This window comes from Mercenaria mercenaria, chromosome 2, assembly GCF_021730395.1.
Source record: "Mercenaria mercenaria strain notata chromosome 2, MADL_Memer_1, whole genome shotgun sequence".
NCBI classification, from domain to species: domain Eukaryota; kingdom Metazoa; phylum Mollusca; class Bivalvia; order Venerida; family Veneridae; genus Mercenaria; species Mercenaria mercenaria.
The window spans coordinates 86908780-86934999 of NC_069362.1; the positions used below are offsets into that span (position 1 = coordinate 86908780).

Below are 26220 nucleotides of genomic sequence, written 5' to 3' on the forward strand. Positions count from 1 at the left end.
AATGCTATTGTGTTCACCAGACCACATACATGTAGTAAATACCTATATATATTATGTGTTTTCAACGAGAATTCCGACAAAAATAGCCTTTATTTCCTCTTTATTTTTTAATATTTTACACTAACAGGCCTTTATTTCCATAGATTGGAGCCTTTATAAAAGCCTTTATTTTTGTTCAGGCCTGCTAGGAGGACTGGTGTTAACAAGCCTTACTTTTGATCTGACCTGGTGACCTAGTTTTTGACCCCACCTGACCCAGACTTGAACTTGACCTTAAGATCATCAAGGTTAACATTCTGACCAAGTTTCATTAAGATACGGTCATAAATGTGGCCTCTAGAGTGTTGACTAGCTTTTCCTTTGATTTGACCAAGTGATGTAGTTTTTGACCTCGGCTGACCCAGATTTGACCTTGACCTAAAGATCATCAAGGTTCACATTCTGCCTAAGTTTCATTAAGATATGGTCATGAATGTGGCCTCTAGAGTGTAAACAAGCCTTACTTTTGATCTGACCTGGTGACCTAGTTTCTGATTCCACTTGATCTAGATTTGAACTTGACCTAAAGATCATCAAGATTAACATTCTGACCAAGTTTCATTAAGATACAGTCATAAATGTGGCCTCTAAGAGTGTTAACAAGCTTTTCCTTTGATTTGACCTCGTGACCTAGTTTTTGACCCCACCTGATCCAGATTCGACCTTGATCTAAAGATCATCAAGATTAACATTCTGACAAAGTTTCATGAAGATACAGTCATAAATGTTGCCTCTAGTGTTAACAAGCTTTTCCTTTGATTTGACCTGGTGACCTAGTTTTTGACCCCAGATGACCCAATATCGAACTCGTCCAAGATCTTATTGAGAGTAACATTCTGACCCATGTTTCATTAAGATTGGGCCAAAATTGTGACCTCTAGAGTGTTAACAGTGAAACTGTTGACGACGGACAGACGATGATAGACGACGGACATGGGGCAATCACAAAAGCTCACCTTTGAGCACTTTGTGCTCAGGTGAGCTAAAAAGGAATAGGACATCTTGTATAAAACTGCAGAGGTAATTTTCATGCATAATAATTATTAAGTTATTTTCAGACGTCATAGAATATCTGATATATCTTATAATTGTACTTAAATGTACAAAATTATCAATTATTTCATGGTCACATTGTTGTAGAAAATAAAATCCAATACAAATCAAATAATTACACCCAATTAAATCCTATATAAATATGCTATTGCCCGGGTTACATAATAATGACACCGACACAAGTCATACGATATTACAGTTTGTGACATCCAGTACACAGCGAGATAAATATCTTCTTTCTTTATTATTGGTGATTACATATTTTTAGCTCGACTATTCATAGAATAGTAGAGCTATTGGACTCGCCCATGCGTCTGCGTCCGCGTCGGCGTCTGCATCGGCGTCCGCGTCCCGATTTGGTTAAGTTTTTGTATGTAAGCTGGTATCTCAGCAACCACTTGTGGGAATGGATTGAAACTTCACACACTTATTCACTGTGATAAACTGACTTACATTGCACAGGTTCCATAACTCTATTTTGTTTTTTTACAAAATTATGCCCCTTTTTTGACTTAGAAATTTTTGGTTAAGGTTTTGTATGTAAGATGGTATCTCAGCAACCACTTGTGGGAATGGATTGAAACTTCACACACTTATTCACTGTGATAAACTGACTTACATTGCACAGGTTCCATAACTCTATTTTGCTTTTTTACAAAATTATGCCTCTTTTTCGACTTAGAATTTTTTGGTTAAGGTTTTGTATGTAAGCTGGTATCTCAGTACTCACTAATTGGAATGGATTGAACTTTCACACACTTGTTCACTGTCATGATCTGACATACACAAAGCAGGTTCCATAACTCTGTTTTGCTTTTTTACAAAATTATGCCCCTTTTTCGACTTAGAATTTTTTGGTTAAGGTTTTGTATGTAAGCTGGTATCTCAGTATCCACTAATGGGAAAGGATTGAAACTTCACACACTTGTTCACTGTCATGATATGACATGCAGTGCAAAGGGTCAATAACTCAACTTTGCATTTTACAAAATTATGCCCCTTTTTAAACTTAGGAGTTTTGGGTTAAATTCTTATATGTAAGCTGGTATCTCAGTACCCACTAATGGGAATGGATTGAAACTTCACACACTTGTCCACTGTCATGAGCTGATAAGCACTATGCAGGTTCCATAACCCTATTTTGCTTTTTTTAAATATTGCCCGTTTTTCGACTTTCGTATTCATTCAGTCGACAAGGCTGTTGAATAGTCGAGCGTTGCTGTCTTCCGACAGCTCTTGTTCAATGGTCTAATAGGTAACTAAATTATATGTATATTTCAGAAGACCTTAAACAACATTTTTTAAAATTATCAGACCAAGATTTCAGTGTAATACTTGGTTTTAGATGTCCTTGAGATATATCAACAATCATGCTATGTTTTTAATATTTGTTTTATGAATCAGTATGTTACCCAATGCTAATGTTAAAGCCTTGTCCTATGAAGTTTGGCTAAATTCCAACCAGTGGTTGCTGAAAAATACTCCACATAAGAATTATACTATATAGTTTACTACTGTTAAACAAGAGGGCCATGATGGCCCTATATCGCTCACCTGTTATCATTGCACTTGAGGACAAGAAGGTCCTCAGAAAAAATATCTAAGTCCACAAAGGACAGGAACAACAAAGAGAAGAAATTTAACCAAAAAGAAAAAAAATTCTTACAAGGTACAGATATGTCAAAATACACCTAAAAATTGGAGGTACCATCCATGTTGTACCACAGAAAAGTGGTCTCGGTTTTTCCCTACGGCCAATAATAAAAAAGTTACTAAAAATAAGCTATTTATAGTAAGGTAAAAGGGAAGTAATTAAAAAAAAAAAAATTATTGTAAGTGAACAAAAGAAGAATCTGCCAAATAAAAACAAGAGCAGTGCAATGCAACGCAAATACAGAGCAATATACACACAAAACAAAGTCATATGACCTATGACCCCTAAGTGTGACCTTGACCTTGAAATGAACCATCCGAAACATGCGCTCTGCAGATCGTTCCGATGAGATGAACATTTGTGTCGGGTTTCTTTGAAATCCTTCAAGGGGTTCAAGAGTTACAGAGCACAAGGGAAATTGCTAGCCAACAGACAGACAGACACCGAGGCGACAACATAATACGTCCCTTCGAGCGTATAAAAAGGAATCAAGATCTTATGGTGATACAAGTTGTGTGCAAGTTTGGTTAAAATCAAATCATAAATGAAGCTGCTTTTGTGCAGACAAAGTTAAAATAGCTATTTTTGGCCCTTTCAGGAGCCATAACTCTGGAACCCATTAAGGGATCTGGCCGGTTCAATAAAGGAACTCAATAAAGGAACCAAGATCTTATGGTGACACAAGTTTTGTGCAAATTTGATTAAATTCAAATCATAAATGAAACTGCTATTGTGCAGACAAGGTCAAAATAGCTAATTCTGGCCCTTTCAGGGGCCATCACTCTGGAACCCATAATGGAATCTGACCAGTTCAAGAAAGGAACCAAGATCTTATGGTGATACAAGTTGTGTGCAAGTTTGGTAAAAATCAAATCATAAATAAAGCTGCTTTTGTGCAGACAAGGTCAAAATAGCTAATTTTGGCCCTTTCAGTGGCCATAACTCTGGAACCAATTAAGGGATCTGGCCGGTTCAACTAAGGAATCAAGATCTTATGGTGACACAAGTTTTGTGCAAGTTTGATTAAATTCAAATCATAAATGAAGCTGCTATTGTGCAGACAAGGTCAAAATAGCTAATTCTGGCCCTTTAAGGGGCCATAACTCTGGAACCCATAATGGAATCTCACCAGTTCAAGAAAGGAAACAAGATCTTATTGTGATACAAGTTGTGTGCAAGTTTGGTTAAAATCAAATCATAAATGAAGCTGCTATTGTGCAGACAAGGTCAAAATAGCTAATTCTGGCCCTTTCAAGGGCCATTACTCTGGAACCCGCAAAGGGATCTGGCCAGTTCAAGAAAGGAACCAAGATCTTATGGTGATACAAGTTGTGTGCCAGTTTGGTAAAAATCAAATCATAAATAAAGCTGTTATTGTGCAGACAAGGTCAAAATAGCTAATTTTGGCCCTTTCAGGGGCCATAACTCTGGAACCCATAATGGAATCTCACCAGTTCAAGAAAGGAAACAAGATCATCTTATTGTGATACAAGTTGTGTGCAAGTTTGGTTAAAATCAAATCATAAATGAAGCTGCTATTGTGCAGACAAGGTCAAAATAGCTAATTCTGGCCCTTTCAAGGGCCATTACTCTGGAACCCGCAATGGGATCTGGCCAGTTCAAGAAAGGAACCAAGATCTTATGGTGATACAAGTTGTGTGCCAGTTTGGTAAAAATCAAATCATAAATAAAGCTGTTATTGTGCAGACAAGTTCAAAATAGCTAATTTTGGCCCTTTCAGGGGCCATAACTCTGGAACCCATAATGGGATCTGGCCAGTTCAAGAAAGGAACCGAGATCTTATGGTGATACAAGTTGTGTGCAAGTTTGGTTAAAACTAGAGATGCTTTTGAGAAAAGCGCATGTCTCCCACAACTGTCCCTTAGATGATGAAAAATGTTAGTTTCTCTAGATGTTTTAGACGAGTGCATCCAATTAGATGGTCTAGATGAGTGGATCCAATCATTAATTCAAGGGTAATAAATGATAAGTGCCTGGGCGGATTTGGCTAGTTATCAAACTTGAGTAAGGTCTTATGGCCAAACACATTTTGTTCAAGTTTGGTGAAGATCGGATGAGAAATGTTCGACTTAGAGAGCGGACAAGAGTAAACAGACAGATTTTTTCGGTAATTCAAGGGCCGTAACTCTAAAATGCCTGGACCAATTTGGCTAGTTATTGAACTTGGCCGAGGTCTCATGGTCAAACACATTTTGTTCAAGTTTGGTGAAGATCGGATGAGAAATGTTCGACTTAGAGTGCGGACAAGAGTAAAAAGGCCAATTTTTTCGATAATTCAAGGGCTGTAACTCCAAAATACCTGGACCGATTTGGCTAGTTATAGAACCTGGCCAAGGTCTCATGGTCAAACACATTTTGTTCAAGTTTGGTGAACATCGGATGAGAAATGTTCGATTAAGAGTGTGGACATGAGTAAAAAGGCCAATTTTTCGATAATTCAAGGGCCGTAACTCCAAAATGCCTGGACCGATTAGGCTAGTTATCGAACTTGGCCTAGGTCTCATGGTCAAACACGTTTTGTTTAAGTTTGGTGAAGATTGGATGAGAAATATTCGAATTAGAGTGCGGACAAGAGTAAAAAGACCAATTTTTGGTAATTCAAGGGCCATAACTCCAAGACGCCTGGACCGATTTGGCTAGTTATCAAACCTGGCTGAGGTCTTATGGTCAAACACATTTTGTTCAAGTTTGGTGAAAATCGGATGAGAAATGTTCGACTTAGGGTGCGGACAAGCTTTGTGACAGACACACAGACAGACTGGAGTAAATCAATATGTCTCCCACATCACTGTGTGGTGGGAGACATAATAAAATCATAAATGAAACCACTATCGTGCAGACAAGAAACTGTGACGCACGGACAGACTGACGACGGACGATCACAAAAGCTCACCTTGTCACTGTGACAGGTGAGCTAATAAAAACACAAATAAAGCTGCTATTGCGCAGACAAGGTCAAAATAGCTAATTTTGGCCCTTTCAGGGACCATAACTCTGGAACCCATAATGGGATCTGGCCAGTTCAAGAAAGGAACCAAGATCTTATGGTGATACAAGGTGTATGCAAGTTTGGTTAAAAAAAAATCATAAATGAAACCACTATTCAGGCTGTCTAGCGTCCCTAAAATTCCTACTTTTTCCTATTTTTTTTCAATTTGGCAAAAATTCCTATTTATTTAAAAAAATCAAAGGAAATTCCCAAAAAGGCCCTATTTTTTCACAAAAATTCCTAATTTTTTTAACTTTTTTGCAATGATCAAAAAGAGAAAATGTTTTAAATGTTGTTTTAAAGTTCTTCTAATACAGAAAAAAACAGTTTAGCACAGTTCAAAGCAGTTTACCAGTGGTAGATGTCTTTTCTGTAAATAAAGCACTATTTGTGAGTTACTTTTATGTCAGTCACATAAAGGTAAGCACATTACATGGTCTTTAAAGTCCATATTTTAATTTGAAAATTCCTAAATTTAGCCCTAAAATTTCCTTAAAATTGTACCAAATTCCTAATTTTAGCCCTATTTTTTTGTACAAATTGCCCTAAAATTAGCCCTAATTTTTTGTCAGGGTATGCTAGACAGCCTGCACTATTGTGCAGACAAGAAATTGTTGATGCACACACACAAATAAATTCTGGCCCTTTAAGGGGCAATAACTCTAGAACCCATGATGGGCCCAGTTTTCAAAAAGAATTGAGATATCATACCAATTCAAGTTTTGTACAAGTTTGATCAAAATTGCTTGCAAAATGTGGTCTCTATCATATTCACTAGAAATTGTGAACGGACGGACGACAGACAAAGGGCGATCACAAAAGCTCACCCTGTCACCATGTGACAGGTGAGCTAAAAAAAAACCAGAAAACAAAGATTAAAAAATTTCATAGCTATTTTATTCGAGTTTTAAAGGATATGTGTATACACATAATGGATGATTCTATGCAAAACAATGGAATTATAAGCTATACAGCAAAGTAATATGTCTTCACAGCTAAACATTTCCAAAATTTGCATCAAACCAATCTCCTCTTTCAGGAGAATATATTTCTTTAGTACAATATGTATGGAAATAGCTAATATGCTAATTATAAGACAATTTTTGATACTTATTTCACATTTACAGAATCAAAATGTATTAATAAAAGCAAAATACTAACAATTGATGTATACAATTGATGTATATTATTATCTCTAACAAATCTTCTAACAAAAACATCACCCTTTTAAAACATATTTATGGGCCAGCATAACCGTGTCATGAGAAACAGCCGAGATAAAATTCAAATTAAGCTATAAGTGAAAATACTGATTATGAGAATGAATATCTATCAGAAATGTAAATGGCGAGAAAATGAAAATTTGCACAATTCAAAGTAACTTACAGAGATTCAGTTTTATGAAAAATGCTTTGTCCTGCTTACTACCAAAAATGAATTTTAAACAAAATAAATGCATGTATGTCTTTTGCCTATCATATCATTAAAATAAAAGTGACTTGAAAATTACCCAAACTTAAGTATTTTAAGCCATTAATTTTTACGATAAGCCCGCTGCTGCAACTGTTTTCAGAGTCAGGATTTCTAACATGGAATTACACACACATTTGAAAAATAAAGTACAGCACATGCAATATCAAATTAATAAAAGCTTTCTGTAAAACATGTATGCACCCAAAGATGGCCTGTTGACAGGAAATGGGTGCTACATGGGACATAAAGGGTTACCTGTTGACCAGAGGCAATAATTCTATTTAGTTAAAAAGTACTAATCGCAAACATTCTTTAATTATAAAGTGGAAACTGTTATCAGTCTCAGTGTCAATGCAACCTTGACCTTTGGATGTACTGACCTGGTGGAAAAAATAAGATTATCTAGCAACGACAGGTAATCATCTGAAAACTGTAGGTCAAAGTGTCTTTTACTTAAGAGTAGAAACCATTGTGACCCTGACCTTTAATCCACTGACCCTAAAACAAAGGCATCATCCACCGGCCATGGGCAATAATCCTACCAAGTTTGAACACTGAAGACCAAAGCTCTCAAGCTATTGATCAGAAACCAAATAGTTTAACAACCAACTGACAGACTGACAATGAAAAATTTAACAGTTCATCTATACTGGTTGGGAACCATTTTCCGGACATTTTCATATTTCGGCTCCATTATTCCCTAAAAAAGATATTTGACACAAATGAAGCCCATACTGCACATACTTCAGCTCCTTCCACATCCGATGTTGTAATCAGCATCGCACTGTGACGTAAAATATGGGTTCCATGGGGCCTCAAATGGGGTCACTAAAATGAGTTATTTTTCCCGTCAGGTAAACCAGTTTCCGGACAAATATTTTGATGGTGTTTTGTTGTTAATTTGACATCAAAATAAGTAATTAAACTATTTCTACACATTTCTTTATCATTCAACTCTTCAAAATTACACATGAAACATAACCAGACTTTCAATAGCAGCTATGAAAGCAAACCGAGGTTGTCTATAAAAAACTTGAATTTCGTCTTATACGAATTCTTGCTAATTCCAATAGATATAGAATAAAATTAGTGCAAAAATCGACAGCCCTGCATCTTATGTAACTTTTAGCGTGAAATTAAAAGTAGAACATGTTATCAGCAGACAATCATTATGTAGTCTGAATATTCCTTCCCCACTTGATACCTCGGCATGTGTGAACTACTGCGCATGCGCAATGCTATCTTCATGCCCCGTTAAGACAGAAAGTTGTTTTGTAAACGCAGGAGAGTTATCATCAAAAACCCAAACATTACATAGCCTTATAAAATAGTGGTTTGTTTTAGACATAAAGACTAAACATCTAAATGATCTAGAGGAAACAATTCCATGAATAACAACGAAATAAAGCGAATATTACACGTGTCCGGAAACTGGTCCTGTCCGGAAAATGGTTCCCAACCAGTAGGTACATATGTACATTATTGACATAGAAGCAAAAATACTGCCTGTGACTACTGGTTTCTTGATGTGGAAGTAACCAGAGAATAGGTACCACAAGACTGTACAATCATCATTGCAATACTGCAACACTGTATGTTTGATACAGAGGAATGCAAGTCCAGGTAGATCCATTAATATTTAAGGAAATATAGCATTAAACAAAAAATATCCAATTAGTATACCTAATCAGTAGTTTTTTTTACAAAACGTAAAAAGGGTTACACAAAAATAGTGAGTTTTAGTATTTTCCCACCAACAGTATCTATCAAACATAGGATCAACCATTTTAGACGGTACTCTCTAAAACATGTAAAAAGCAAATCAGTAGGCCCTGGCCCCTACTTTGTACACATGGCGTCCTAATACACAGTGCTATAACAAAAACAAATTACTATAATGATGAGCATTTTATGCAAAATCATGTAAAACAAGCCTAACTAAATCTGTTAAGCTCCAAATTACACCATTCACATGCATGTTATTTCAAATAAAAGCAATCATCATGTTATTTCAGATAAAAGTCATATCATGTTATTTCACATAATCATCATCACGTTAGTACACAGTCATTATCTTGGATAATGTCATCATAAAGTTATCATAAAATGCTTCCCTCAAACTTTTTTGTTTCTTTTGTCATTGTCTTTATTTTGCTTTCATCAGTATATGTTGTACAAAACCATACTGGTACACTTCCCTCTGAACTGGTTTGAAGTGACAGATATATATGCGCCACGCCATGAGAAAACCAACATAGTGCATTTGCAACCAGCATGGATCCAGACCAGCCTGCACATCTGCGCAGTCTGGTCAGAATCCATGCTGTTCACTTTCAAACCCTATTGCAATTAGAGAAACTGTTAGCGAACAGCATGGATCCTGACCAAACTGTGCAGATGTGCATGCTGGTCACAAATGCACTATGTTGGTTTTCTCATGGTGCGGCTCAATTATATTGTCTTTATTTTGGATAAGGAAAACAACTTTTGAAAATACGGAACCTGAAATGACAGCTAGCAGGCATTGAATAATGCAAACACATGACTGACTTTTCATACTAAAAATTACAAGAACTTACGGCAATACGGACAGAATAAGAACATATCAGAGGAATAATTACTGGCCTAATATTTCCGCCATTCACTTCCTCAAAACGGTCAAGTCTCCATCACTTTATTCATTTCAATGCCTCAAGTATACAGAGGATACTCGTTTGTTTCTGTGTAAGATCACATTATCTTTCATTGCATGAATACCAGGTGCAATTAGTGGTGTAACCACTATGGATGAACCATTTTTTTATAACAATTACTTACATAATAGAAATAAGATCACTTTCACTTGTATGACCTTTATTATGATATAGCCAATCATAGCTTGGCAATAAAGAATTAAAAGGTAAGAGAGGGTTTCCTGGATAGAGCATAGCAAAACACAACCAGAGTCACACATCACAAAGTTTGTAGTGGAAAGATATAACAGACAAGTGACTGGTGAAAATATTAAACCAGATTTTCGAGTTTTCACTTTCACTTTGTAAAATATGGTGTTCTCAAAAAATATATTGATCTTACATGTAAAACAGATACAATTTCTTAATACTGCATGGATTTTTAAAATAGTTTTAACCAAAGTTTACCCTCTAGTAGTTCCAAGCCAGTGAACAATATATTTGCAACAATCAAAATATATTTTTCATGGTGAAATTACGAGATATTTTTCACTGTTATATTTCAACAACTCACTGAAAATCATGCACTAAATGTAACATTTATCAACTTGAAGTTAAATATACATGTGTATTTAAGCAGACTACCAGTAATCAATTCAAGCAACCCTATCGTATGGTGTGGGAGATCACCACATTTTATCCTGCAATTATGAGAAAAACAAGACGTGGCTTTTAAAACCATCTACAGGTACTAGCAACTCGTACACTAGAAAATGAAAACAGCTTAAAGGGAAAGGCAATGTTGTTTTGATGTTAATTCCATCTGCTAGAATTTCTTTAATTATTTAAAAAAGTGAAAGAATTTTCAAAATCAACTTAAAAATGAGAAAGTTATGAGCATTTAAATATTTGATTATAAATGGTGGCCATTTTGTTTCCATGGCAACAAAAATCAAAATGACGGATTTATTAAATTTCAAGACACATATTTGAACTGTATTTACTTATTTCTGTAAAATAATTTCTATACTTTTTCCAGCTATAAAGAAAGAAATTACCATGTTTTACATCTTACACGCAAGAAACATATAAAATTAATCTACTTAAAAGGTGATTTGCTAAATAAAGAATTCAGCAGTGTGTAAATGACGTCATAAACACACAAAATGGCTGCCTCCATGATGCACAATTTTCTTAAATTTCAAACTGCCATATCTTTTTCAATAGTGGTCCGATTTTAAAAATTCTTTCAGTGTTATGAAAGGTTTGAGGATGGCTTTCATATGAAATTAACTTATTTTCAGGCTTTCCTTGTCCTTTAATGATGTTGCAACAAAATTAAACAAATTTAGTGCCTGAAGTGAATTCCCATGTACTATGACCAGTAACGTTTGTGAGCAACAGCCTAAATATTTGGAAAATGTATCAAAAGATTGATCAACAAGAGGGCCATAGTGACCCCATGTCGCTCAACTGACCATGATAGTTTGACCTTGAATATATGTGTGACACACTAAATCAAGAATGGAAACAAATGTGTATAGTATAAATTAATAGCCCCTTAAAAGGGGCCAAGTGCCACCATTTGAAAAGTTTGGGACATAATCTTACAGGATGCTTCAGACTAAGTTTAATGAAGATCCACCAAGCAAGTCATTTGAAGTTTTTTCTATTTTTAGCTCTAGTGACAGGTACCGGTACATCTGTTTGAAAACTTTAGGAGATGACCTTTTAAATTACAAAAGTTTTCTTTTCTTTTCTTTTTTTAGTCCAAATGGCCTATAAGACATGTCACATGTTACCATTTGAACAAATCTGAGAGAGGACCTACAAACAAGATACTACAAACAAAGTTTTGTGTAATTCTAGCTTTAGAGGAGAAGAAGTTTATGTAAATTGTGGACAAGGGCGATGGAAGACAGATGATGGACACCATACTTTCCACTATACTAATAGCTAATAAAATGTATAAGTTAGTATTAAATTCTTCTGAAAGTTGCTCTTTTTTTTCATTAGTATTAGAAGTACAACATAAAACACACATTCATCCAAATTTTCATGCAGCGTGGTTTGTACATTGTAAGAAATTCTGCCAAGAATTTCATAACTAGCACAGACAAGTTTAGGATCTTGACACAATATAAATGGCCTCAAACTTCTTCTATATTAAATGTTTTCTTCTGAAAAAATAATCTCTTACCATTGGTATCTTCTTCTCAAAGAATAATCTCTTAAACATTGTTTTTTCATCATTTCATAAAAAGTGTACTTTGGAACTTTTTAAATTTTACTGAAAGACTGTTGCAGACTCTAGTTTGAAGATACACACTGCACTTTGTATACTGAACTGTGTATTATACTTATTACTAATGGCACAAAATTAAACATTTGTCATTATTCTTCAGTCTTTCAATGTAAGGAAAATAGATTTGATTAATATGCAAATATTGCTTAATTTGTCCCATGTGTGAAGGCCATGAGTATCTGTAAGATAAACTTTGTGATGGTATATGTAAGCTATCTCTTTGGTGGAACCCGGGGTGGCACGGACGGTCGACGCTTTATAGAGTTCCGGACTTGTTCAATTCTGAAAGAACAAGCAAAAACATGCAGTCATACCATGACAAACATCAAACTTAAACATAAAAAACAAACTCAACAAAACTAAAGGAATGTTATTTAACCTGTGTAAGTTTTCCAAGCAGTTAAAAAAGAACAAATTAATAATGTTTTCTAACACTATTATAACAGAAACAACATGGACGTCATGGTTTATAAGGAAGCTGATATATGAAACTTGCAAAATTACAGGCAAAAAAACTTATTAACAAGCAGTATAGACACATATTAAACATTTCAAAAGCTGGTATGTGTGTACATGAAACATATAAGCAAAAAACTTGGATGCAAGTGGATTACACATACAGCAAACATAAAACAAGAATAAAATCATGCTGTTTAGTTGCTAAAACCTCCACACAAATTGTTAGTGCTGCATGCCAATGTAAAATAACAGTAATCTGGATTCATGCTTATACCTGCAGTAAGGACATTGTTATGGTGATCTAGTGTAGTGGTACTTAGGTTACCCTTTGAGCAGCAAAACTGATACTTTTTGTAATTAGATAAAATTCATTTCAGGCCAGTATTCATAATAACTGAAAGAAGCAATAATGTCAAAAGGATGCTGAGAAAATTGTCTAAAACATTTTTATGTAAACACAATATCTACTGTTGGATGGATCTTTTCCACAAGTAGGTTTTTCCTGATTTCTTTTTAAATATAAGGCAATACCATTTATAGTATACATCATTTTAAAGCTTACAACTTATCGGCAAAAGAATAATTTTGACAGGTTATTTTCCATTGTAAATTCAAGCCATTTTGAACACCGAGAAGTTTTTAAAATTCAGACGTTATAATAAGTGGAGATTATGACAAAACTTTCAGGATATCTTAGTTAGAATAAAAGCAACAATTCCACAAAAAAAAAAACTGAATACAAAATTGGTCAGATTTTTTTAGAAGAAAAAACACATTTGATCATGAAATTTACATTATGAAAGATTTCTTTAAACATAAAAAAAAATCCTACTGCTCTTTACAATGATGTATCAGTCTTACCTCAATCTTGCAAACTAATGTTGCATTCTATGAAAAACCCCGTTACAGATTTGATAGATTGTATAGTAGCTTATCAATTTTACTAACACACCGCTATACAAAGGTATCATTAAATTCACAAAGTTGCTGAACACATGGCAAATAAGTTCTAATGAAACAACCAACTGAAAGAGGGTTTTAAATCTTTGTGCATTAATCAAAGTTAAAAAATTGTTGATATAAAAACACCTGATTTTTTTTTTAAAAGAACTAAAATCTTTAAATATGTTTTCCTTTTTTTTCTTTTCTTTTTTGAGAAACAAAATATCCAAAAATAATGTAGACTTCATTTTAAATGCTTAGGTCTACGTCTTCTGCTGAAAAAATATTGAAAATTACTAAATCATTTACTTCTTTAAACATGGAAAACGAAAGAAAGACAAAATTCAAAATGGAATCCACTAGCATTAAAGATAAAAACAACAGTATAATTAGTAGGAAAATAATTCGAACAGGCTGGATAGATTTCGTTAAAAACTAATGCAACAAAACAAAACAACAAAACAAAAACAACAAGAGCTGTCACTAATGGTGACAAATGCCCCTGCAGCGCCTTGACCTTTGACCTGGTGACCTTGACCTTTGACCCCAAAGTCAGTAGGGGTCGTGTACTCCATAAGTACTATCAGCATGTGAAGTTTGAAGGTCCTGGGTGCAGTGGTTCATGCAAAAAGTTAACGTTGTGACGAACGAACTAACGGACGGACAGTTGAAAACTAATATGCCTCCCTTCGGGGGCATAAAAAACATAAAGGAAATGGTGAAATAATAACAAAAGAAAACATGTAAAGCATGGGATGGTATAAATAGATATGATATTAATGGAAGTAAATGTGTAGTATCAAATAAAGTTCCTCTAACACACTGATATAAAGATTCTATACATTCATGTAACATGGTTTACAAACACACACTAAAGTTCTACATATATTACATAATATTAAGCATATCCTGTAGGGACACATGAGACTCCTGAAGCATTTAATAAAAAATTATCTGAAACACTTCATTTTCATACTTTAATTTTTCAACTGTTTGCTTGTTTTTGATTTCAGTAAATCAGCGATTGTTCCTTTATTATAAACAAATGCTACACTTCCTCAATATAAGCCTATCACAGCAAATAACTTTTTTACTTTAGAAGTACACCACTTGCTGTGCACAAAAGTTGTCGATTTTCTCAATTTTGGCTAATTCATCAGCAGTAAGTCTGAATATACTTATCCAAATTGGCTGGTAATCAAACTGGACCTAGATTTTATAGAGCTACAGTCTCTGCGTAAGTATGGTTGAGATCAAAGGCAACAATACTTGAATAATTTAAAGGACAATGTTAATTTTCTTAATTCTGATGAAATCAAGGATCTTAACTCTAGATATACTAATCTGATTTGGCTGGTTATCGAACTAGACCTAGATTTTATACAGAATTTTTTTATTTAAATCTGGTTTAGATCCAAGAGAAAACACTCTAGTAATTGAGTGGACACATAATTCTTGGGATTGTGAATAACTCAACAGTCATAGCTCCAAAGTGACTAAAACTATAAGGTTTGATAATTGAGCTGCGCCATGAGAAAACCAATGTTTTCATCTGCACAGTCTGGTCAGGATCCATGCTGTTCACTAATGGTTTCTCTAACTGCAATAGGCTTTGAGAGCGAACAGCATGGATCCTGACCAGACTGCGCGGATGCGCAGGCTGGTCTGGATCCATGCTGGTCGCAAACGCACTATGTTGGTTTTCTGTGGCGCAGCTCAATTATAACACTTAGAGAAGATGTTAACATACAAAAATGTTGTGAACACTGGATAAGGACTGCTAAGGCTATTAAGCAGACACTGTCATTTCTAGCAATTTTAGTTAATTCAATGTCCATAACTCAAGAGTGACTAGGATGCTCTGTCCAGTTATTGAACTTGGCAAACGTATTTACCCAAGAAACATTCTGACCAAGTTTGGTTTACACTGGATAAGAACTACTCAAGGTAGAACACACACCATAAATTTTTCCAATTTAGAGTTATACAAATGCCGTAACTCCAGAAATATTGGGACACTCTAAATGGTTATCAAACTTGGCTGAGATATCATGCTTACAAATTTTCTTACCAAGTTTGGTGCACACTGAATAAGAATTGCTAAGTTAGAAAGCACACATTTTTTGTGACGTCCCATTCTGCCTACCACAGGTGATCCCATATGTCTCTTTTCACAGGCGAATAGAACTGATGCATATAGTTTCATTGCTAGTGATGGCACAGCAATATCAAAATCCGAGATCTGACTTGTAAACTTTAAGCTAATTACCTTGCTGTTATTTTTAATATAATGCAAATCATAGCAATGCAAGAATGCATAGCAAGATGTTTTCAATAAATCCTAAAACCCTATTCTTTGTATTAAAACCAAGCAAAACTAGAGATGCTTTTGAGAAAAGCGCATGTCTCCCACAACTGCCTAATCATCTAAATAGTAAGTCAGTCTTTATATACTGTTTACTTAATCCACATGTGCATGCGCTTTCTTGACACCAAAAGGACGCCTATACTACTAGTAGTATAGGCGCCTGTTTGGGGGCAAAACTGCGCAAGAAATCTGAGTGTTTCTGGTAATTCAAGGGCCTAATTCCGAAGTGCCTAGGCCGATTTGGCTAGTTATGGAACTTGGCCAAGCACTTATTGGCAGATACATTTTGTTGAAGTTTGGTGAAGATCAGATGAGAAATGTTCGACTTAAAGAGTGCGGACAAGCTTTGTGACAGACTGACAGACAGACACACACACAGACAGACAGACAGACAGACTGGAGTAAATCAATATGTCTCCCACACCACTGTGTGGTGGGAGACATAATTATAGCCGACAATATCAAGGTAAGTCAAGGATTATAAATGATAAAAATAAAACAGTAAAATAATGTAGGTAATCTGATAATACTGGTAGTAGATGTAAGAAATTTACCCAGTAAATCCATTACCCAATATATATATACTTAACACCTCTTAAATCCCTAGTTGACAAATAAATGACAAATATATGTCTTCATTCTGGCAGTGCAGCATAAATGGTCAACAGGACCAGACCTATTATAAAACCTACCAGTATTATTTAGGATTGGGAAGTATATTGAATCATCAATTAAACATTAAGATCGTGGGTTTGTACTGGTGTTAGCTACATATGAAAACATCATTTGCCTTCGATGACTTCTCTAAATTATGTAAATCAAGCAGGGATCTTTTTGTTGTTTCACCATTTCTAATTATTGTTGATTTTTATATAAAAATGGGTAAATAAACAAAGATAGTTTGATAATGTATAATAGCAACATATAAATGCTGACAGAAAAAATTACGTTCCAATACTAACAGGTAACAAATATGCAGTATTACATTGCTACCACCTGTAAGCCTATGAGCATGAAATTGGGGCTGAAATGATAGAAATGAATATGTATGACTACCATATATGGAATATAAACATATGTATACACATTAAAATACTATTATGCTAAATGCAATGCTTCTGTACATTAGTTAATAGTACCAATATTACATTAGAGATGTCTCTATATTACAATTCTGTACATAGATAGCCTTTACTTCAGTTGCCAGACTTTCAGAAAATTCTCTGCTTAAAAATATGTGCCATTTCGAAAACATTATAATTTCCAATAAAAAAATATATATCATAAACTTATGAACCTTACTAAAAATAAAATTTCGAACTTTTGTTTTTACAGACCTTCGACAAAAATGTTGCAAAATCAAGCAAATTCTGAGAACTTAAAATTTTCTAATTTTATAGAACAGCATTTAGCTTATAATAAAAGCTACACTGGAATTATCTAACAGTTCACAAAAGTGGCTTACTATTATTCAAGACCCAAAATATATTTGTAATATTCTTTTTACAAAAATCTAAGACAAAAAGCCTACAGTTATGTGCCATATTTACATAAAGCATTTACCAGCAGATCAACTTGAAGTTTTACATCATACACTTTAACCGATATGCACTTAACTTACTTAACAATGAGGCAATTATTAAAATAAAGCAGATGTATCATCCATGAATAGTTAGGTACTAAGAAGTTTCTAGAAAAAATAACATACGAGCCGCGTCATGAAAAAACCAACATAGTGGCTTTGCGACCAGCATGAATCCAGACCAGCTGCACATCCGTGCAGTCTGGTCAGGATCCATGCTGGTTGCAAAGACACTATGTTGGTTTTCTCATGGCATGGCTCATATTCAGAAAAAGTTAAGATACCTTTCTGCCCAAGTACCAGACATCTCCCTACACACATTTCTGACAGTGTATTCAATGCATTTTTTTCTTACTGACCAATGTTTAAATGCAGGTTTGATAAGCTAAAAGGGTGCGTTATATTGAGCATATAAATAACCTGTAACTTGGAGATAGGAGGATAATTATACCACCTGACCAGGGGAAGAAACATTCATTCAGATTGCTTCTTTAACTCTGTTACTTTGACTAACAAGAGCATATTACAACTGACCAAGGAAAGAAACATTCATCTTTCAGATTTCACTCTGATGAAATATCCCAAGCAAAAACAAAAATAATCCCACTTTTTTCAGTCATATAGCCTTATTTCTCTCAATACATTTCCCCTCTGACAGTGAAAGATATTTAAAAGATATGGATTTACTAGTATGGGCAATAATGGTCCTGTCAATATGTAGAAAATGCCCCAAGATTAACAGGATTTATATAACTCTCTGGCCAAGTCACAATATTGAGCAAGATACAAAAAAAACATCAATGAAATTTGTACCATTAATACATCAGAGTGCAAAAGAAACACAAGACTTATTAAAATATATATATCTCACCAGTAAAAATTTCGATAGATTCAGAAAGCTTATAGAGTATAACCTCTATATCACCACTATATTCGCTGAAAGTTTTATAAAGATCAAATGAGCCACGCCATGAGAAAACCAACATAGTGGCTTTGCGACCAGCATGGATCCAGACCAGTCTGCGCATCCGCACAGTCTGGTCAGGATCCATGCTGTTTGCTTTCAAAGTCTATTGCAATTAGAGAAACTGTTAGCGAACAGCATGGATCCTGACCAGACTGCGCGGATGTGCAGGCTGGTCTGGATTCATGCTGGTCGCAAAGCCACTATGTTGGTTTTCTCATGGTGCGGCTCAAATCACGAGTAGTATGGATTAAACACCAACACCCTCAGTTTCAATCACAACATACATGTATCAGCATTTTGTGTACCTTCCATGTGCTTGTACAATCAATAAATCTCTGTCCCATAAAACCAATGACATTTGCAAAACAATGTTGAGGGATATGATTCCATTCCTGTTATAGTGCCTGATATAACACCTCAGCATTGTTTGCTATTCCTTGCTTCAGTCCCCACCACAGATACCTTAATAATTCTATTTATAGCCCGGGCGTTTATTAGGAACATGGTCAGCTCACAAGTTAGGGATGGGCGAATATTAGAGACAAATCAATAGCAATCATTCAAAAGCTTGATGTAATATTTATTTTCGAATATACCGGTGACTATACGAAGGTAATGATGTGATAGTCACACAAAAAATCGATAACGGCAGTACTAGATCGGTACTATAAGCGGCCAAGCTAAACTCACAAAATACATGATTAAATTCAGTTTATTCTGTCATGAATATAGTATTTAGTACTTCTGTTCATGATTCTGTCGATTTCAAGCAAATAAAATGTTTTTGACCAAAGTGCCTTGAATCCAATACTGATTAAATTTCCCTTGTCTCGAAATGCCAGACTAGTAACGGGACGTAATTAAGAAAAGCGCGCGCCTTTGCATCAGCACATGTTTACCTGGGTCGATACACATTACATGTATATATGATATGGCGGCATGTGTCTTAGTTTCAGTTAAAGCAGCCATAAAAGGTTATCATTTTATAATCATCCTGTCGGAACTATACTGACATGCATATTAGAACCTGAAAACGAACACAGTGATAGTGCTATTGTTGTGAAGAACGGCGAATCCACTGTCGGACATGTACCAGAGAGACTGTGTCAGCCTCTGACAAAACTTTTTCAGGACAGACTTATTACGGAAATAACAGCTGAAGTGCTTGGGGAACCACAGTCTTCATCCTGAGAAACATTCGATATATGGAATTAAAGACAAGAAAAGTGATGTACGATCTTACATCAGAAGGAAAATAAGAAAACTCGCTGTTTAACTGTTAAAAGGTAGGACTATTTTCATTGGATTTATAGGATGGGCGCTTATTAGATAACATCGTATTTTTTATTTTTTTCTAAAACAAGGCCGTTTTTTACAGAAAAGTTGGGACTGGGCGTTTATTAGAGCATGGGCTTTAAACAGAATTATTACGGTATTGTCTGTTTGGGGTTAAATCTACTTTTTACACAAGCACAATGGCAGGTATATAAAATACTGAAATTTTGTGAATTCTGCAACTGGGTAAATTGGTGTTTGACTTAATGTAATTTTCACAGAATGTAGTTCTGATAAAAATGTAAGACAGTGTTAGTTTCCTAAATAAACTGAGACATTCATTTGATGTGATACATACATTTTAATAAGTGTTGTATTTCCTTTGCACTTGGGTGTACATAAAAAACTATGCATGTAGAATGTATTCAAACACGTCATTCTGGCAGATGTGACCATAATATCAAAGTTCCATTTCTGAGATCATTAGAAAAAAATTGTGGCTTTAAATGATCTATTCATTTACATTTTCTGTTAATAATGAAATAAATTTAAGTTTTAATGTTGTTAATCCCGTTATTAGTAAATAATGGATTTCCACAAAATTCATTAGTTTAAATAGAGATACCAGTACTATGTGAACTCTGTAACTGTGTTCTGTGCCTTCAACTAAAGGAAACTTATTCTGTTACATTGCAGTAACATAAACTTTGCTGCAACACGTAAGCACAAACTTGCTGCAGTTCAGTATACAAACTTTAAACCTATTCTTTGCTGCAACACAAAAGCATAAATCTTTTTTTCTCTTATTTCCCAATGCTATATGTAAAGATTACAATGGTTAAGTCTAGCCTGATATTTTTGTTAAGCTACTGTCTTCTACATGCATATCAAGATTATGAAATGAAATATCAACTCATAAAAATTACGGTACATTCATTAAGTAAATATCCAAAGCACCTATGAATTCGTAATCAGCAAAAATGGATATATGGCTATACAAAGTACACGATACAACCTAAGATTTCTTTCTGTCGAAACGCACGAAAAATCTCTACTTGAAGGACGAGACAGATTTCTTAAACAAATATCACATGTAAGTTTCTATTGTGCATATTATTTACACTGTATTATTATATTACACGTATCACAGACAAATTAAAGATGTGTTTGTTCAACTATAGGACTATCAGGCGGAGGTGGGGGTGGCGGCATTGGCCTTGGAGGCCGAGCTATTGTGTGTCTATTAAAGCTGCTATGGGTAAGCTTATCTTGTTGTTGCTGAAGCTGACTATGGTTATGACTATATGCCCCGTTGTCGGGATGTAACCCAGTATTTGGGTTCAGACTACCTGTAAGTTTTTCATTGTCCATCGAATGAAGCGGCGCTCCTGGTATTGTTACAGGAGCCCCAGTAGAAGCCGATCGTTGATGCCCTGGCGGAACCACAGGAGGAGGAATTTTGGGTCTGTCGCCCTGGCTGGATTGGGAACCGTGCGGAAGTGAGGAAATGCGATCAGGTGGATTTGGTCGATCAGGAGGTAAAGTTTTCTGTCTATCACTTCGTGTAAGAGTACTAGGAGAGCTATCACCTTGAGGTGTTAGGGCCTGTCTTGGCCATGTCTGGAATTGTGTGGATTGTTCACCAGGTCTCACACTCGCTGATACAGCTACAGAATAAGGTCTCTCTGGAGGGGGAGGGGCTGGTTTCCTAGTTGGTCTCCGGATCACTGGATGCAGGTCTTCACTGTGTAAACAGGAATACATGCTGTTATAAGTACCAGACTAATTTGCAAAGGATTTTCTTTGTCTTGACATTATTAACTGATTTGGCAAGAAGAATTAAGAACATTCACATTAAGAAAATTGAGAATGCAAGAATAATTATGAAGCAAAGTCTTACAGCAAAAGCAACAGCGTATTAATTAAGGAATGGCAAGGTTATCAAATTTTGCAACCACTTAAAAACAACACTGCAATTAACTGTACCATGTAATGATTATTAGTACATTTGCAAATTTATATTGTGCAGTCATTTCTGTAAATGCAGATGTAACATTAAAAGACCTAAAAGATTGCAATTAGTTGCAAACGAAACTTAACAAGCAAAGTCGATGAATTGGTATCCCCCGCCAAAAGGGCTTGTGGTGAGGAATGGCCAAAAAATATATCCGGCAAGAAGTTAAGGATGTTACTGAGAAGCAAATAATTTCATTAGTCAAAATCATTTTAACAGAATAATATATATGGTTTTTTTTTTTGTTTTTTTTTTTTTGAATAATATGAATGTTTTTTTGTTTTTGTTTTGGGGGGGGGGGGGGGGGGGGTGTGACCAGGTGAGGGTACAAAATTTCACATGTTGATTATAAATATTGATGGAAAATTAAAAATGATTTTTTTTTTTTTTGGGGGGGGGGGGGGGGGGGGGGGGGGGGACAAAGGCAAGGTGGTGACCAGGTGTGGGTACAGAACTTCACATGTTTATAATAAATTTTCATGGAAAAGAATGAAAGAAGTTTAATGAAATTCTACCAATTGGTTGGTTTGTTATGTACAAATCTGTAGATTTTCAACAATTAAAGGACAATAACTCTAAGGAAAATTGACCAATTGAAAAAAAAATGACAGGCATCATTGAAGTATGTTTGTTCATATTCATTTCAAGTTTTATGAAATTCTACCTGACAGTTACTGAGAAATGGCTGCGGACGGACATTTTTCATTAAATCAAGGGCAGTAACTCTAAGGGAAATTGACTAATCAAAAAAAAAACTTGACGGGCATCACCGCAGTATGTTGGTTCATGTGTATTTCAAGTTTCATGAAATTCTACCAGCTAGTTACTGAGAAATGGCTGCGGACAGACGGATGGACGGACGTTCAGACAACGCCATTTCAATACCCGCCTCCCGATTTCATCGGCGGAGGATAAAAACATTCGTGAATAGGTTAACATATTGGAAGTCTTTTAATTCTCACTCACATTGAATTACTTTAATATGAAGTATAGAAAAACTGTGAGAGATCTGCAAATTTGCTCTGGTTAGAGACACTAACAAAACCTTGACCAGTTACACTGCTAAATGGGACATCCCTAGATATAATATTATCTTTTAACAGCAGATTATGAAGAACAAATAATACTTTCATCATGCTTATTATCTTTCAAACAAGAATATTCGAAACAGCAATTTTCTTTTAGCATGTTTAGTATACGTCCCAACCACAACATGTACATCAGTAGTCCAATTCTTCCACCAAGGCAGTTGTTAATAATGTAGACAGGGTTTAAGAAATTCCTTTACAAAACGCGTCTCATATTCTGCCTATAGTAATTTATGCCACAGTTAAACGTGAAGTGAGATTTATAACAGTATTTTCTATAAATATTCTATAAATATTAAGCAAGTTTCTTTAAGTGCTGAAATTAATGCCAAATAACTACTTTCACGTACAAATCAACCCGACCCCAAAACACATCTACAGTTACATGCTAAATGTAATTGTTAAGTGAAAAGTGACATACCAAGGAAATACCAAGAACTGTTAGACAAGAAGTATAATGACTTATAGTCAGTTACTGTGAAATGCTAGAAGCCAGTATAACATTAGCAACAGTTACAAGCAGTTTACCTTTCAGCTAGAGGTGCCCCTTGTAGGTTAGAACTACTAACAGCAGGTGAAACAGAGGGTGACCTTGACCCAGAGGCGGGAGTCACTGGACTTGCTGTATCCTGGTTGGTTGCTGGACTAGACTGGGGTGTTCCATGGGAGGAGCTTGACTGGTCAGAACCAGTTCGTTCCAGTCGAGAATGATCTTGTGTTTCTGCTGGTTTGGGAAACTGAGGACTTCCATTATCCTGTGGAGTTCCACAAGTGAAGTTAATGTCTGAAATATACCAAAACTATGTTATCAGCGTATCTAAATACTAAAATCTATCTCTCTTCTCACATAAATGAAGAAAGTGTGACAAACATCTAATTAACTACTGGTTTACTGTAGCAATCAGCTTTGAGATGTGCTGTATCTCCAGATTTTTCCATACTATGGGTTTATGTTTTTAAAACTGAAATATCCAGAAAAGGTTATAAGCAAACATTCACTGAAGATCAAATATACTGAAAACTGACTGAGCAGGTAATACAGTCTGTGTATAATCACAGGATTACCAACTATACATAATGAAACATTACACAGTTTATTAAATACACTTATCACTTTTGGAAAAATAACTACATGTACCTTTTTAAGTGGTATGTAACATTTGGCATAAAGGTTCATTTTGAATCAAACTTTACTATAGCTTAATTTTTTGAAAATAACATTTCAAGTACAACACCAAGTATAATGCATTAGCATTCTATGTTCTAGCTCCCTTCTACACATTTAAAAACATTTAAACACATTAATAACAATTCTACATAGTTCTTTGTACAAAAGGATTAGGTACATCATTTATGCAATACATACAATAGAAATGATCTAGCCATGTAAGGGGTATATAAGAAGACAAGTTAGGATAAATGATATCTTGTGGCACTATTTTACAACCATCATATTCATCTTTCGAATCGTTACACCACTAAAAATTACATTTTGTATAACGTAAAAATGTTAACAATAAAACCTCTTCATTTCAATTTTTACTGCGGGTGAAACATTTTTGGTGTCAATTTTGACAAAATATAGTTCTTAGTTAAATATATCATACCACATGATATTTAAGGTCATACGGCTTTCAAAAGATTTCTCAAAATGTAGCAGAAATGTAATGCAAGAGAGGAAATATTAAATTCTGTCTACAATAAAAATGTTTCATGTTTACTACAGGCAAGCAGAATGTCAAAAATAGCTGACATACGCTATACATAGAGACCCTGTAATGATTTTCAAGCCTGTAATAAAACAGAACAGAACCATAGAAGCAGGTGAAAGACTGTTTACACAACTTGTATTAAAAGACCACATAGCGGAAGTGAAAAAATAGATCTCACAACACAAAATTTTAACTTGAATATAACACAATTTGTTTTTCTAAAGGCCAAGATCAGATTCACAGTATGGTTCCAATATACATGGTCTTAAATAGAAAGTCACTTAAGCATGTAACTGTATTTAATTTAGCAGTTATTAATTTGATAAAAAAAAATTGTCAATAATCTTCCATTCTTTTTTTCACAACTTCAAGAATATACTTAACTTTTGAAACAGCTTTTATAACTGTTTATTTTAATTCTGTACCTTCCTTTTACTTTACTATCCAGAGATTGCTTAATAGTTTTTCATAATTTATTACAAAACGTGGTAATATGAGCCGCGCCATGAGAAAACCAACATAGTGAGTTTGCGACCAGCATGGATCCAGACCAGACTGCGCGGATCAGGATCCATGCTGTTCGCTAACAGTTTCTCTAATTGCTATAGGCTCTGAAAGGGAACAGCATGGAGCCTGACCAGACTGCGCGGATGCGCAGGCTGGTCTGGATCCATGCTGGTTGCAAAGCCACTATGTTGGTTTTCTCATGGCACTGCTCATATATGCATACTCATTCAAAAAAGATCATCACTGGTGACACAATGATGCTTTTACAGTAAATGAAATTGAACAATATTCACTAAATAAGGGGCAAACAACTCTTGAAGATCCTGACCTACAACCACACAAAGGTATAAAGACAATTCACATTCTGTCTCACAATGGCCTAGATAAGTAAAGAAATAAATGTGCTCTTGTGTTAAAAAGAGAGGAAAACTTCTCTTTTTTTATATAAATCAAGGGCACAGCACTCCCGACCAACTGGTGCACTTCAGGGAATCATCAAATTTAACTGAGTTTTTATGGGTATAAATATTCTGTACAAACATCATTACGATCAGTTAAGAAATGAAATTGCTGAAGCATTAATCTTGAGAGGACCCTGCTAAATTTCTAAAATGATCTGGTCTGTCATTCAACTTGGTCAGTACCATTTATAATTCAAAGGGGATTTACTGACTGAATAGGGAACAGTGCAGAACAAGTTGAGCTTGCACTGGTTGCAAAGACAGAATCACTTGCTGCCAGCAGGCTAAAGGCTAACATAACAAAAAACCTTATTTTTTGATAAACCAAGCACATATCACTGTCGAACTCCTGGTCTGATTCAGCCAAAAATCAAATTTACGTGAGTATTACATTTGACAATTTTTAAGTAAGAAAAAGCTCTGTATCTAAGTTCTCTGATCCATCCCATAACCAAACTTGAACATCTTAAAGGCACACAGAACTTACGGTAATAAACGCTTTGTCCAAGTTTAAGATTTGTTCAGAAATATAGATGCTACAGACTGAAGACAGGCACTAGATATACATGTACAACATTTCCAAAAGGTCACAGAAACTACACTGTGCAATCTTTCATACACTTACAAACCTGACTTCAA

At 35.1% G+C, this 26220-nt stretch overlaps 1 protein-coding gene across 7 annotated transcripts in view; it reads right to left on the bottom strand.

Moving 5' to 3' along the window:
• Positions 1–6631: 6631 nt before the first annotated feature.
• The window catches only part of LOC123562338 (rho GTPase-activating protein 44-like), a 76499-nt gene continuing 56910 nt past the window's right edge, over positions 6632–26220 (bottom strand). For 5 of the 7 annotated variants that reach the window (XM_053537148.1, XM_053537143.1, XM_053537149.1 and 2 more), the window contains 3 exons: positions 23430–23685; positions 21149–21543; positions 6632–12488 (listed from right to left, as the gene is read on the bottom strand). In XM_053537148.1, coding sequence (XP_053393123.1) covers positions 12463–12488; positions 21149–21543; positions 23430–23685 — 677 coding nt within the window. In that variant the 3' untranslated portion in view covers positions 6632–12462. Of the gene's footprint in view, positions 12489–16937; positions 17000–21148; positions 21544–23429; positions 23686–26220 lie in introns of all 7 variants that reach the window. The other 2 variants (XM_053537144.1, XM_053537147.1) reach the window with 2 other exon arrangements.